Below are 15,439 nucleotides of genomic sequence, written 5' to 3' on the forward strand. Positions count from 1 at the left end.
ACTAGTCTGGTGACTATCTTTAATCTTTAAAAATTTTCAATTATAGTTGACATACATTAGTTTCAGGTATATAAGATGGTGATTAAACATTTATGTAATTTACATAATGATCGTCCTGATAAGCCTGGTATCCATCTGAAACCATACATAATTATTAAACTATAAATGGCTATATTCCCTATGCTGTACTTTAAGCATCTTCGTAATGTATTTTTTTTTTATTTTTTTTATTTTTTTTTTAGTGGGAAGGAGGAAGGGAAACAAAGACACAGAGAAAAACATGCATTTATTGATTGCTTCTTGTATGTGCCCTGACCAGGGATTGAACCTGCAACCTTGGTATATGGGGACAATGCTCTAACCAACTGAGCTACACAGCCAAGGCTCCCATAACTATTTTTGGAACTGGCAATCTGTATTTCTCAATCCCTTCACCTTTTTCACCCATCTCCCCAACCCCTTCCCATTTGGCAATCATTCATTTGTTCTCTGAATCTCTGAGTCTGTTGATTTATTTTTTTTGTTTGTTTTTGTTTTCTTAGATTCCACATGTAGTAAGTGAAACCATATGGTATTTTTCTTCTTGTATCTGACTTATTTCACTTAGCATAATTCCATCTAGGTCCATCCATGGATTTGCAAATGGCAGAGTAATTTTCCACTGTATAAATGTACCACATCATCTTTATCCAAATGTCTGTCAGTGGGCAATTAGGTTGCTTCTATATTTTGACTATTGTAATGCTGCAGTGAACACAGGGGTGCATATATCTTTCAGATTAGGAGTTCAGTTTCTTCCTTGGTGGGACCCATCTTCTGGCTTTCATTTCTTTGTTGTTGTGACTTCTGAGACCTCAGACTTTCAATTCTACTCAAATGCAAGCATATCGATCACCCTAACTTGTTTGAGCTGCCTCATCAGAAAGCCATTTGGAAAACTAAACGTGGCAGCCATCTATCTACTGTTGAAGGAGCTTTCAGTTCAAAAGAGGGAGACATAATATGATTAATTAAATTGCATTTTGATTCTGGAGATTAGACATTCTTTGATCATTTTATTAGTTGTGTTGGAGAGATTGAGCATATCTTAGAATCCAATATTTAATTATGAAGAGTTTTTCTTAACCTCTCCCATAAAGTCTTTTTCTCTTTGTCCTTTCAGCCTTAAACCCTTCCCTTTCACCTTGTCACCTCCCACTAGACAGGAGATTTGAATATATGGATGATGTCCTTTTATTTGAGATTCAATGGGCTGTTAATAGATTTCTTTATGAAAGACAAGTTTTAATTCAGTCAATAAGCACACACTATTGAAATTTTTATGAGGGTGACAACAGTACACTCAATTTTGGTTTTAAAAGTATAGGCAGAAAAACATTTATTGGGATTTAGCGATGATTTTTTTTTTAACAACCTGAAAAAAAAATAATATTAGAAAGATTTTTTTTTTCTTCATCTTCTACTATATTGCCTACTTTTATAAAGTAAGGAGATAAACTGTCATGGGTTTTTATGAGTATAAAAAGAAAACCATTTTGATAAGGAATGGCTTTTTTCTGAATCTCTATTTGTATTATAGACTGAAATTAATGAGACTATAACACATTAACACTAAAAAAATTTCAGGGTAGCCGAGACTGGTTTGGCTCAGTGGATAGAGGTCCTGAGGTTCGATTCCAGTCAAGGGCATGTACCGTGGTTGCGGGCACATCCCCGGTGGGGGTGTGCAAGAGGCAGCTGATCGATGTCTCTCTCTCATTGATGTTTCTAACTATCCCTTTCTCTTTCTCTCTGTAAAAAAATCAATATATTTTTTAAAAGAATTCAGGGTATAATATTCAAATACCAATTGCAGGTGACCACTTAACGAGCTGAAATATTACAATGGCATTCTTGCCTCCTATCGTGAGCCTCCCTGTGAACTGAGGCACATACCTGAATTTAAAGATAAAATACCCTCTTTGGGGAAAATGAGATGCTAAAAAGAATAATTTTTTTTAAAACCCTGGGAGGTAGAAAAGATAAGCCATTTCCCTAATGATGAGACAGGAAGGAAAGTTTCACTACTTTGAATTCTTGTCCAACATTTAAAGGCATGCGGAAAGCCCTCACCTTCAGGGTTATCAGCTTCTAATGCACTTTGCCCCTTCACAGACTGTCCCTTTCTAACACACATTTGGCACATTAAAAATTTTCTCCTGATTTTCCACCTGGTGAATCTTTTTTCTAGTGGTTCGTGTGTCATTAGTTACCTCTCCATTCTGCCTTCAAATTATTTTCAGTGGCTGTGAGAGAGCTGATTTATGAATGTCTGAAAAGCCTGTGCATGCAACTGTCCTTCTTCCATTAGCCCAGTGATCGGCAAACTGTCCTTCTTCCATTAGCCCAGTGATCGGCAAACTCAATCAACAGAGCCAAATATCAATAGTACAACGATTGAAATTCCTTTTGAGAGCCAAAAATTTTAAACTTAAACTTCTTCTGACGCCACTTCTTCAAAATAGAGTCACCCAGACCGTGGTATTTTGTGGAAGAGCCACAGTCAAGGGGCCAAAGAGCCGCATGTGGCTCGTGAGCCGCAGTTTGCCGACCAGGGCATTAGCCTGACCCGGCCTGGGAGCCACCCTCCTCCCCCAGCAGCCACAGGAAAGCGTTACCCGGGACCTCCCTCAGCACCATAGAGCCCTAGTGTTGCTCAGCTGAGTGGTCCAGTCTCAACAGCTCTTGCCCATGGGCTGCAGTGGAGAGCTCTCAGTCCCTGAGTTCAAAGCTGTAGCCCGGATGGGAGCCTGAGGATACATGTTTTGATGACCTCAGAGCAATGCATGCCTCACTGTAATGGAAAAAAGTATCTATAAGAAAGTCAGTTGTGAAGCAAAAATCCATAAATAAATTTCTGTCCCTCTTCCCAATCACCTTTATCCCTCTTCCCAATATAATTTAGTGTACAAAACCAGAGAAACAGTATCAGCAAGAAGAAAAATAACCTCACAGCTTTACATGTTTATAGCTCTCTTTGTTGCCAAGAGGATTTAAAGTGATTTGTAAGGATACGTAAAACTGTAACAGGAGGTGCATTTAAAAGTGAAAAAGGATCTAAAATAACAACCACCCAAGGGTGAGGGATAAAAGAACCAGGAACAGGGCTTTGTAAAAAGTCTAAAATAATGACCTCTGCTCAGGGTGGGTCACACTTTGGCCCTAAACTCTCTGGTAGCTGCCTATCAGCTAATGGCATCATCCCAAAAACGCAATTTGCTTATGAGCATTTGGGAAGGAGGTGGAAGAGGTCAGGGTGAGGGCGGAAAATGCAGGGGAGTCTGGCCAACTCCTTTTCATTTGGCTTCCTGTGGGAGCAGATATTAACATATCTGGAATAGAAAACATCTTAAACTGTGTGTCCTTAAAGCAATCTTCCTCAAATATTGTTCTTCTGAGACAAGGTGCCCGTAACTATATTGGAAGGCATTGGGTTCAGAATCGAGGTGGGCTCGGCTTGCCAGGAACAGAACTGTTCTGTTTAAAGCTGTATAAAGCTTAGTGTGTCTCCTCTCCTTCAGAGTCAGACACCTAAAGAGACTGATCTATTCATTGCCGTCTCCATGTGTCCACTTCCCCCTCACTCCCAAAACCATTCTAATCTGGCTCGCACCCCCAACTCACCCCCACCCCCATCGCTCCACTGAAGCTGATCCTGCGAAGGTCTGCAAAGCATTTTTTAGTTCCTATTTCACTTGAGTCTCAGCAGCATTTGGAGTTGACTGCTGTCTCCTTAAAATACTGTGTCCTTAGTTTTCCCAGTGCCCCACTTCGTGGTCCTCTCCCTCTTCCCTAATCACTCTCTCTACCTGTGCTCTGTCTGCTTCTCCTTCGCTACCTGACCCCTCAGTGGCGGTGTTCCTTGGGCTTTCTGTTCTCATGCTGAAAAGAACTCAAGATCTGACAGAGTCCATAAAAACGTTGCTATGATACAGGCCAGCAAAAAACATTTCTGATCTCCCGTTTATCATAGTGTAGCATTTCAAGAAGCTCTGGCTAAGTGAATGATGACAGTGGTTGATACGGTGGTGTACTGTCTTGCTCAACCTCTGTTCCAAGCTCCTCCCTTTCTTTTACTGCGGACTTGGGAGAGCGAGGAGCTGTTTTCCTGATTTCCCTTGCAGCTAGAGCCTTCAAATACCATTCAGGCTTCATCCATCAGAAGTCCTCCTGTGAAATCTGGAACTGAGGTGGGGAGAGAAGCAGCAGTGCTTGAGTCCTCCATTGAGTTGGCGTGAGGATTTAGCAGGCATTACGTGGAGCCAGCGAGTCTGGTGGGCGCTCCCTGATGCCTGGACTGCGGTTAGGGGAGCATGCGAATAAAATGCAGTGATCTTAGTGGTAGCCCCCTGATTCCCAGCAGTTCCCCGAGTGGGCCTATCAGGAAACAGCTGTTTAAGGCTTACAAATAGAGATTACAGGGCAGCGTTCAGGGTGGTTCTGGGTATTGTTTAGTGCCATGGTAGGCAAACTCAGTCAACAGAGCCAAATGTCAACAGTACCATGATTAAAATTTCTTTTGAGAACCAATTTTTTAAAATTTCAACTTCTTCTAACGCCACTTGTTCAAAATAGACTCGCCTAGGTGGTGGTGGTATTTTGTGGAAGAACCACACTCAAGGGGCCAAAGAGCCACGGTTTGCCTACCATGGTCTTAGGCAATTCACACACATTCTCTTTAATCCTTTCAATAACGCAGTGAAATATTATCCCTATTTTAAAGATGAGGAATCTGGTCTCAGGTTAGTGATGGGTGTCCTGTGATTTCCTGGATAATCACTGAAGTCTTATTGTGCGCGATTCTGACAGAAATTTTAGACATCATATCCAAATTCCATTAAATGATTATCTTGAAAGGAGGATATGGTATTATTTGCCCACATGTAACTGAATAAGAAAACTTGCTAAAGAATGTAGAATAGCAAAGACACTATGTACTATCCTTCCATTATTAATGCGAGCTTGAAAGCTTGAAATGGGCAGGCAACTCAGTATTTTCTGGCAGCTTTTATTCCTTAGCTGACTGTTTCTACTGCCTGCCTTCCCGCTCTGCTCCACCTTTATACTGCTGCTGCAGATGTCCAAGGACTATGCTGCCCCACTTTAGTCCCAGGAAATAGTACTGCTATGAATTATTAATAGTGGCTTTCTAGTGCTTTAATTTTACCTCTTTGTTTCAGAGGAGAATATTAGTTAGATGGAATTTTCATATTGCCTCAGGAGCTTACTACATTTTGTAGGAGACACTAACCGACTTGAATTATAGAAAAGACAGTCTTATGTTGCTTCCCACTTCTTCATGTGATGGATTCCCCACGTAGTCCGCTCCCCAATAGCCTAGCTCAGTGATGGGCTAAGAGGGCAGTTTTCCACTGAGCTCTTCGGAGCCTTTGGGATTCCCCAGAGGTGCTCAAGGTACAGCCAGGGGAGATCCTGCACCCCACCTCCCAATCATTCTTTACTTCAGAGAAGCAATTCACTTCCACTATAAACGTTAAGCTTTTGTGCAAGATTATGTTGGAAGAAAGGATTCTTCTCTTTAAAAAGCTTAGACATCCTGAATTAATACAACAAATACAATTATAGGTACTTGTACATCTTTGGGATAATAGAAGTGTCTAAGGATTTGTACTTAATCACCACAATATGTCTGAGCTTATACAACCACCCGGGCACTGAACTTGACTGAGCAGGCAGCATGTCACGTGACCAGGTCTGTCATACTCACTCTGAACTCTGGGTGAAGGCATTTTCATGCTTGTTTATATAATGAGTAAACTGACATGCACAAATAACAGTAAAATTTGGGGACTGGCAAAAATAAATAAACCGATCCTATGAATAAACTTAGTTCACATTCTTATGTTTAGGTTGTTAGGTCTGATCTATAGGCCCTCCAACTTCCTTTAAGAGGATGGATCTAGTCAGTACTCGGGCTGTTGCACAGAGGATTGTCATGAGTAAATTATCATTTTATTTTGTAATAAGAGCAACTATTTCTTTACCTTTCAAAGAATGTAAAAACACACACAAAGAAGCGTTTTGTTTCCTAGAAGGTGAGATCAGGGTTAAAGGTCGTGCTCAGGGTTCCTTTCTGGGTGTGGACTGTGTAGGACCCTAGAAATGTTCCCTCCTTCCATGTCTGGCAGCTACAGATGGGAAGAAGGCAGGCAGGTGACAACAGTCATTCATTCCGTATATATTTACTGAGTGCCCACCATCACTGGGCATAGTGGTAAAGGTAGGGGATAGTGAATAAGGCTCCAACGCTGCCTTAGAAGTTGTATTCTAATGTAGAGTGGGTACGTAGTGAACACATACACATAGCAATCACAGCATGTGACAATGCCCGTGATGCACACAACAGGTTGAGGGCGGGTCCTTTCAGACAGGGGCTGTCTAAGAAAGGCCTCTGGGAGGCAGAAGCATAAGTGCGTTTTAGAAGGCCGCAGCTGGCCTCTGCCGACTGCCAAGGCCACAAATGAGTGGCACTTACTGCACTTGATAGCTAAATGTGTGCCATCTGCACCAAACAATTAAAATGCTGTGGGCGCCCTGAGGGGCCAATATAGTTGGTGACTGCCTGAATAGGAACAGGAAAACACGGCACAGTTAATTTACTACGTGCTTACATTTTTCCTTCATTTCTTTCATGCAAAGATGGCCTGAAGGACTTAAAAGTAATATATGCAAGATCTGTCCTTTAGCATGCCCTACAATGTTGTTTTCACAACCGTGGAGAATCCTCACCACACATGTAAGAAATGCATCTCTAATGAAAGTCCTTTTTATGTTATTACTGTACAAGTGGTAAAGGAATAAAATACTTTCTAAAAATTGGTTTAATTTTCAAAATCTACGCATAACATTTAAAATATGTTAAAGGGACAACATGGTTATCAAGTAATATGACTTCTGTTAATACAATTTTCCACCTTCCATTGCTATTCTTTCATTTTGATTAGTTGCGCTTTCTTATTTTTTGTTTTTTTAAAGCCAGTCAGTGGGTCATGTTTCTTAAATAAAAATATCTGAAAGATATATGCAGACAAAGCAGTTTCAGATTTACAGTAGAAATACTAGGCCCCAGTCTCTTCCGAGCAAATGTAATTCATCCATCTACACAACCATCCATTCAATATTTATCGAGTCCACTAAACCTCTAGGTAGAACATGCTGGAGCCAGAGGCGTATTATGGCCCGACCCCCAGGCTGGGTGAATGCTGCTGATGCTCTTTCTCTGCACAGTTACTGTGGCAGTTTTCCGGGAGGCACGTAAATAGCCACCATGTGGTTAGATGGCCTAAAATAAAGAGCAATTTGAAATTATGCACTCAGTGTGCTACCAACGGACTGGCAGGATGAATTCGGGAAAAATACAAAAAGCGGTTTACCTGGGAACCCCAAAGAAAAGAAAAACTTATATTACCAGGGAACTTCAAGAAGGCATCTGTTTACAATATAAGAGATCACTAGTTTTTGTACCAGTTTAAGAACATCATGATTAAGAAGCATCTTGCTCAAAACAGCAAGAAAAATAGAATATGTCTAAGCATAAACTTAACAAGAAATATATAGGACCTGAATTAAGCAAAGCACAAAATCTAAATAAAGACCATTTAAAAGTTTTACTTTTTTAAATTAGTTAATGTTATCAGTAGTCTTCCTATGTTCATTGGTTTCCTGTCATGCTTGAATTAGAATTTGCATTCTAAGATTTGAGAAATTCAATAGTGTTTTCTTTAAAACTTGGCTGAAATGCCTTTGCTATCACAGAGATGTCCCCTGACCAGAAGTTAGCCCCCCCACTTCCTCTCTCCCTTTATATAAAGATCACAGTGCACATCACATCCTGCCTTATTATGTTATTTTTAGTATTCTCCAAAGTCTCTTAGTAGATTGTAAATAACCGAGAGAAGAAACCTCACTTTGAATGTCTGTGAATGTATTCAGTATCTAGAATATGCCTTGCATACAGTGCTACTTAAATATTTATGTAATTGAATTAACTGGTACTCTTTGACTGTGTATATCGATATATCCAGTCCTCACTAATTAGATATAAATTTGTGTGAAAATTTGTGACTAGTTATTTTTTGCTTAGAAGAACTGTTCTACCCTCTCAGACCTGCACCACACCCATTAAGAGCAGCACATGAGACTGGGTTCCTAGAATACCTGTGTAGGCAGGCAGGTCATGCAAAGGGGTTCCTAGCACCAGGGATGGCAAGTGTGGAGCCATAGCACCAAGTGGCATGAGCACATGCATGCATACACACACACACGCTGGAGCTGAATCACCTGACAGCATGACCATTCTGCCCCCAGCAGTGGCATAGATTCCACCTTGGTCATAGGTCTGCCTGGTGAAGTTTTGATGATGTCAAAGACCAGCTTCCTATAGGTAGGTAGACAGGCTCTCAACTAGTTAAATACATTGTTATTAGCTCGGATGGATTCGTCCATTGCAGCTCCTATGCCCTCTATCCATTACTGGTTCCATTTCCTCTCTTCATTGTCTCCTGAGCCCATTCAAATAGGCTTTAAGTCCACCAAAACTGCTCTGGTCAAGGCCATCAGTGACCTCTGGGTTGCTAAATGCAACGGTCAATTCTCAGTCCTCTCCTTACTTGACCTGCAAGCAGCATTGACCCACCTCTCACTTCACTGCTCCCAGAGGCTTCATTTGACTCTCAGGATGCAATGCTCTCCCGGCTTTCTCCTACCTCACTGGATGGTTCTTCCTGAGCCCTTAACACTGTGCATACCTCCGGTGCAGTCCTCAGACTGTTTCCCTTTCCTACTTATATTCATCTTTTTGGCGGTCCCATCCAATCTTATGGCTTTCAATTCTATTTGCAGACAAATTTCAAATGTTATTTTCTACAGCCAGATTCATTGATCCAACTGCATACGCACCAACTCATGTAGCTAATATACATCTCAGACTTCCATTCCAAAACTGAACTTCCACTCTTCCCCCAAATCTGCTCTTCTCACAGCCTCTCCATTTGAGGAGATGACAACCATCCAACTATTTAAAAAAAAACAAAAAAAACAACAACAACCCTAATGTCATGGGTGGACTAAAGGAAATAGGATATGTAAAGAACTTAGCATATTGCTGAGCAGTCAGTGCACAATAAATGTTAGCTTCTATTTATGGCTTTTCTAGAAGGTCTCAAGGAGATTTGACTTGTAAAATTGAAGTTATTAGCTCATTTTCATAATAACTAAATTTTATTCTTAAACACATGCGATTTCAAGATTTCAATTAAACGAGATGAAGAAAGTAAAATGTGCTGCTGTGCTCATGGCTTAGCTCCTAAAAAAAGAAGAAAAGTCACCTTTCCCAGTAAAACTGTCACAAGAACCACAGAAAATGTTACATAGCACAATGGCAATCTGAAGCATTAGAAATCTTCTCTTGCCTAGCAGTAATTTTCAGCTAATCAGACAACTTGAGCCTAGAAAATAATTTAAATTCAAGGTTATATGAGATGTTAATATGCTTTTCACAGCTGTACACAACTTTAGTTTCACAACCTGAAAGAATTTTGGGGATATGAGGAAAGTCATGGAATGTTTTTACAACAGCTGTGATAAGTGACCTCATATTATTAACCAGCAGTCCCACTTACTCTGTCATCCCAACTAATTATTAAGAATTTACTAGAAACTTTCTGCCTATCAACAGTAGTTATCTGAGTTATCAAGTACATTAAAATAAGCCTTCGTTATATAGAAAGCATCTTGGGTAAGTACACAATGCATAAATTAGACACATGGATATCGCTAATTTCACACTTAACTTGGCCCTTTAATACATATGGTTTGCTAATATGGTAAGAGATGGTTTTTGGATAATAAACAATGTTCATGGAAAATCACATTTTTTCTTTTATCCATTCTCCTATCTTCCTCCAGTTTCCTCCACTCCCTCCTGTGTGTGTGTATACATGTATATATATTATATATACACACACACATATATATATACATATATATACACACATATATATGTATGTATATCATCTACCATGTGCTGGGTAATGAGAAAAAAATACTTTAACTCTTGTGTACAGCTCAACAGCTAGGTAGTAATGGCCTTGGATGTTTTAAGGGGGAGGGAGGGTGGGAATAACCTCGGTATGAAATCTCAGTAGTTGACTGTGCTTAATTTGTTATTTGTCCATAGTTAATTACATATTAAACTCTATGGTATTCTGATATTTTATATTTTCTAAAATTATAAAATTTTGAAACATTTATATTTTACATTACTTTTATTAAGTTACTTTTGCATATAAACTCCCATTGTGGGATCATTTTAGCTAGTCTATATATACTTTATATGCTAATTTTTACTTGTTTATTTTTTGTAGGAAGTCCTGGCTGAGCAAGGTTGGAAGTCCTAGTTCTCGCATTGACCGCACGGACTTTTCTAACGAAAAAACCATCTCTAAACTTGAGTATTCTAATTTTAGTATTCGATACTAATAGAAATGATATTCTTATGTATTAGGGTAATAGTAGCAGAGTAGTAAGAAAAGGAACTCGTATCTGAAAGCTATATTATACAGATTACTAAAAACGTCTGACACTGAAATAGCTCTACTCAACTGTTTTTTCACAAGCAAAAATTACAATAGTATCTAAAATAAAAATGTCATTATAAAATACTTAATATGAATATTTAATTTAAACTTGTCTCATGGAAACTAATTCTAATGAATGTTATAGCTTATATGTTATTTGGCTAGGCTAGACATAATAAAGTTAACAGTACTTAAAAATACTTTTTAAATGGTTATCTGATTTGAATTCTAAAATCTTCCAAATAATAACTGTTATTAAGGTTGAGTAACCGGTAGTTAGATATAAACATATATGATGATTAGTATAACCCAAAAATAGTATCAAGAAAGAGTTAAATTTTTAAGTTCTGATTAAATGAGAACATGGTTCAGTACTTGAGGTTGGCACTCCTTCATGCATTCTGTGAACTACTTTGTTCTGTAGAGTGAACAGATGAGCTATGGCAACCCACAATTTCAGTAGAGCAAGCAACATGGTTTGTATCAACCACCCTCCATGATGGAGATCCCTTACCCAGAAGAACAACTGAGAGTCTCAATAGTCATACTGTCCCCCAAATTTGGCCTATCATTTGGGGATTTTCACATATAAATTATTTTTAAGCAACCAAAGTATTTTAAGGGGAAGTTTCATTTCTATATTATAGAATTACACCTCTGAAAACAGGGAGACCTTTAACTCAAAATACTGGATAATTTCAAAAGTTGCAGGTATATACTTGTATAAATCCTTCAGTGACTTTTCCAACACTTTAAAACAATGAATCCTTCATTCAGAAGAAATTTCCCTGGCATTCAAATTGTAAAGAAGGTGAAAAGACACAACTGGCGTGATTGAAATGGGTTTGGGGGAACCTGGAACATAGCACATTTGGTTTCATTTTCCCTCCTGCATCTTGTCCGCCTTGGGGATCCAGGTTAGAAACCACCGTCCTGTCTATGGGAGAAATGTCCACTGCCGCACTCCATGGTGCAGAGAGAGAATCTGGCCCCTCTCCTATGCCTGCGGCAAGATCCGAATTGAGAAAAGGAGGTGAAGGGTAGGCTGACATTGTTCACCTGAAAGGTTAACTCTGATGATAATATTGATATCCAATAGATATGACAGCACATTAGGGAATGACAAAGGTATTTTTAAAACTTGCCAAATACACGTAAAGAAATAATTTTCTTGTTACTTTAACACCATCATCACGTTAAGTGTTCTGCGTGTCACATATTATTCAGGAGAATCTATTGTGATACTCGTTTGAGTTTTGCTCTCCTGGTGCAAGGAAGGTGGACGAGTCTTTGTGTTCCCTTTTCTCAGGAGGGTTTGGTGCCAGACCCCCTGGAGACAACATTCCTTGGAAGGTTTCATTTTAAAGAGAGCATTAGGTTGTGAGTTGGGAAGAGACAAACATAGGCCTTTAGCAGGTAAAAGAGAAGCCAAAGAAACAAAGAAGAGTATTCAATACTTTGCAAAGGGATGAAAGGATGTGGGTTTCCTAAGAGATGGAGACCCGTGCCTTTCTCCTCAGGTGCACCTCCATGGGATGCTTAAGCCTGAGAAGGGAGCACCTGTACATCCAGAAGAGCTGGATCCCACTCACAGCAGCTCCCAGCCAGACTCCCATCCCCAAAAGTGCTGCCAAGCATCCTGATTACAAAGGACTGTGGTGTTTGGACAGTAGTCATGGTAACTGGTGTGGACAGGAGACTTCTCTTAATGCTCTCTCTGCCTGAGGACCCTGACATGGTCGTTCTGCAAGAGGGCGCGAAACACCAGGATGGCACCTTAACTTCCCACACACACACTGTGGGGCTTGAAGCGGCTCAGCTTCAGTTAGAGAAAATAAAATGGGCGTTTCTTGGACAGTCAAGTTGTAAAAAACCCTGTATGTCTTTATGCATAAAAAGGTTAAGTAATTTTGGAAAAAGATGATCTCTGATGTGACACCAATATGTCATCTTTTATTACCATGCTCTATTCTGAGTTCCCTTCCCAGCTCAGGTTACAAGAAAATCATACTTTGCTGGCACAATCTTCTAGCTGCACAAACAATAGTTAAGGTTGCTTAATGATTAATACATAACTGCATTCTATTACTGGGTGAGGAATGTTGTAAATAATTATTAAAAGTAGGTGTCATGAATGTAGAAAACAAGAGAAAAAAATGGTAAAGCAATGTGGTGTAGAGGCCAGATACATTTTAATTTCAAAAGTTAATGTCAAATTTTATGTCACATTTGAATAATAACAAACTGTGATATACTTAGTTTTGTTAGAATTAGACATTAAAAAAAACAAAAATAACCAAAAATATTAAGCAAAAGGTGGGTATCTACTTCAGTAAGTATCAACCAGGAGTCTCAACATTCCACCTGTCCATACCCATCTGCAAGCAACATATCAGAATTATGGGAGTATTATTTATAAAAGCAAACAATTATTTTTCACATTTATATAAAAATGACTGTCTTTATTTTTACTGACAGTAAGTCAGGCATTTGGATAAATGGAACAGAATAGAGAGCACAGAAATAAACCCATGTGCATATATGTAACAAAGGAGGCAAATATATACAATGGGGTAAAGACAGTCTTTTCAATAAATGTATTGGGAAAATTGGACAGATTCATGCAAAGAATGAATATGGATCACTTAAAAGGTTTTGTACAGCAAAAAACTATCAACAAAACAAAAAATCTGAATGGGAGAATATATTTACCAATGATATATCTAATAAAGAGTTAATATTCAAAAGATATTAGGAACTTACCGTATTTTTCGGACCATAAGACGCACTTTTCCCCCCCCCAGAAGTGGGGGGGAAAAGTCCCTGCGTCTTATGGTCCAAATATAGCCTACACATATACTTTAAAAAAAAAGGTTTTTTACTTGCCCGGCTCTGTGTGGTCTCTGTGTGCTTGCCCGGCTCTAAAATGGTTCTAAATGCTGCTGTTTACTTTACAGGGTTGATTACATGTGTTTATGACTGTGATGTTGGGTTTTAATGCACATAAAATATTTTAGGACACAATTTGTTTCAGAATCTTTTTTTCTTCATTTCCCTTCTCTAAAAACTGGTGCGTCTTATGGTCCGAAAAATACGGTATATAACTTAGCACAAAAAAAAAAAAAGAAAAAGAAAGAAAAAAGAAAAGAAAAAATCCAAACTATTCAAATTTAACCCTTTGCACTCCGCTGTCCCCTCTCAGGGGACATCGGAATTCTAGCATATCACTCGGATGTCCCCTCTCAGGGGGGACATTGCAGTTTATTAGCGATTACGGGGAATTGAGTTAATTCAACGCACGTGTCCGCCGCAAAGTAGCGTCGAGTAGCTGGTAGCCAATGTCCAGAATGGTTTGGAGTGCAAAGGGTTAAAAATGGACAGAGGACCTAAATAGACATTTCTCCAAAGAGGACATACAGATGGCCAATAAATATATGAAAAGATGCTCAACATCACTAATCATCAGGGAAATGCAAATTAAAACAAGGAGCTATCACCTCAGACCTATCAGAATATCATCAATAAATCAACAAATAAGTGTTGAGGATATTCAGAAAAGATAACCCTCGTGCACTATTGGTGGGGGTATAAATGGGTGAAGCCACTATGGAAAATAGTGTGGTGGTTTATAAAAAAAAAAAAATTGAAAATATAGCTAATGTGACCCAGCAATTCCACTTCTGGATATTCAAAAAAATCCAAAATTCTAATTCAACATATGCACCCTTATGCTTACTGCAGCATTATTTACAATATCCAAGATATGGAAGCAACCTCAGTGCCCATCAATACACAACTGGATAAAGAAAATGTGGTACATTTGTAACAGTGGAATATTATTCTGTTATGAAAAAGAATGAAATCTTGCCGTTGTGACAACATGGATAGACCTAGGGGTATTATGCTAAGAGAAGTAAGTCAGAGGAAGACAAATACCATAAGGTTTCACTTATGTATGGAATCTAAAAAACAAACACACAACGAAACAAACAAAAACCTAGATGCAGAGAAAAAAATTGACGATTGCCAGATAGAAGTGGGGGGAGGTGATGGTGGTGAGGGGATGGAGGAAAAGGTGAAGGGGACAAGAAATTCAAACTGCCAGTTATAAAAACAGTCATGGGATGTAAATTATAACATAGAGATTATTGTAATAACTATGTATGGTGTCAGATGGGTACTTGACTTACCATGCAATCACTTCCTAATTATATAAATGTCTAATCACTATGTTGTATAATTGACTACGTGATAATTATAATTGAAACTTTTTTTAATTTAAAAAATTTAAAGAAATGAAATAAAATTTTAAAAGCCTGTCCTTTTAATTTTTTCAACCTTGTTTGAAACTAGTCCACAGATTACAAGCACCCTGAGGCCAGCTTCAGTATTAATTTTCCTCCTTTTACGGCTACCAAGATCGGCGTTCAGGTCCGATGGGAAAGGGAACTGAGGGTGAAAAGCCTGTTTTCTTAAAATGTTAACTCATGAAATGAAGCTCAATAGAATTTTGGAGGGAATATGTAAATGACAGTCTTGACCAGGTGGGCCAGTCCATAGAAGCAACAGGGATGTGGGAGAGAGACGAGGTTTTCTATTAGGAAGGGTATAGGCTTCTAAGCTCTAGAAGAAGCGATCCACATTTCATCTGAGACTGGGAATACCCTGAAGCCTGCAGAAAGCTTGTGTCTGCAAGGCAGGTGCTGTGCTAACTAGGAACAGAGAAGCACTGAAGGAGGGAACTAATAGTTGGGGGGAGGGGAGGAACAGTGAATTTGACTTTGCTCGAAACTGGTCACCAC

At 39.0% G+C, this 15,439-nt stretch overlaps 1 protein-coding gene and 1 non-coding gene across 5 annotated transcripts in view; one reads left to right on the top strand and one right to left on the bottom strand.

Moving 5' to 3' along the window:
* Positions 1-10,886, top strand: part of ACYP2 (acylphosphatase 2) — a 137,142-nt gene extending 126,256 nt beyond the window's left edge. For all 4 annotated transcript variants that reach the window (XM_045580748.1, XM_036435324.2, XM_036435325.2 and 1 more), the window contains one exon: positions 10,425-10,886. In XM_045580748.1, the coding sequence (XP_045436704.1) occupies positions 10,425-10,539 (115 nt within the window). In that variant the 3' untranslated portion in view covers positions 10,540-10,886. The remainder of the gene's footprint in view (positions 1-10,424) is intronic.
* A 4,088-nt stretch (positions 10,887-14,974) lies between these two features.
* LOC118717860 lies at positions 14,975-15,094 on the bottom strand. Its single transcript, XR_004987622.1, has one exon. It is a non-coding gene; the product is annotated as a small nucleolar RNA SNORA61 (small nucleolar RNA).
* Between the last annotated feature and the right edge of the window lie 345 nt (positions 15,095-15,439).

Source organism: Pipistrellus kuhlii, unplaced genomic scaffold, assembly GCF_014108245.1.
Source record: "Pipistrellus kuhlii isolate mPipKuh1 unplaced genomic scaffold, mPipKuh1.p scaffold_m20_p_13, whole genome shotgun sequence".
NCBI classification, from domain to species: Eukaryota; Metazoa; Chordata; class Mammalia; order Chiroptera; family Vespertilionidae; genus Pipistrellus; species Pipistrellus kuhlii.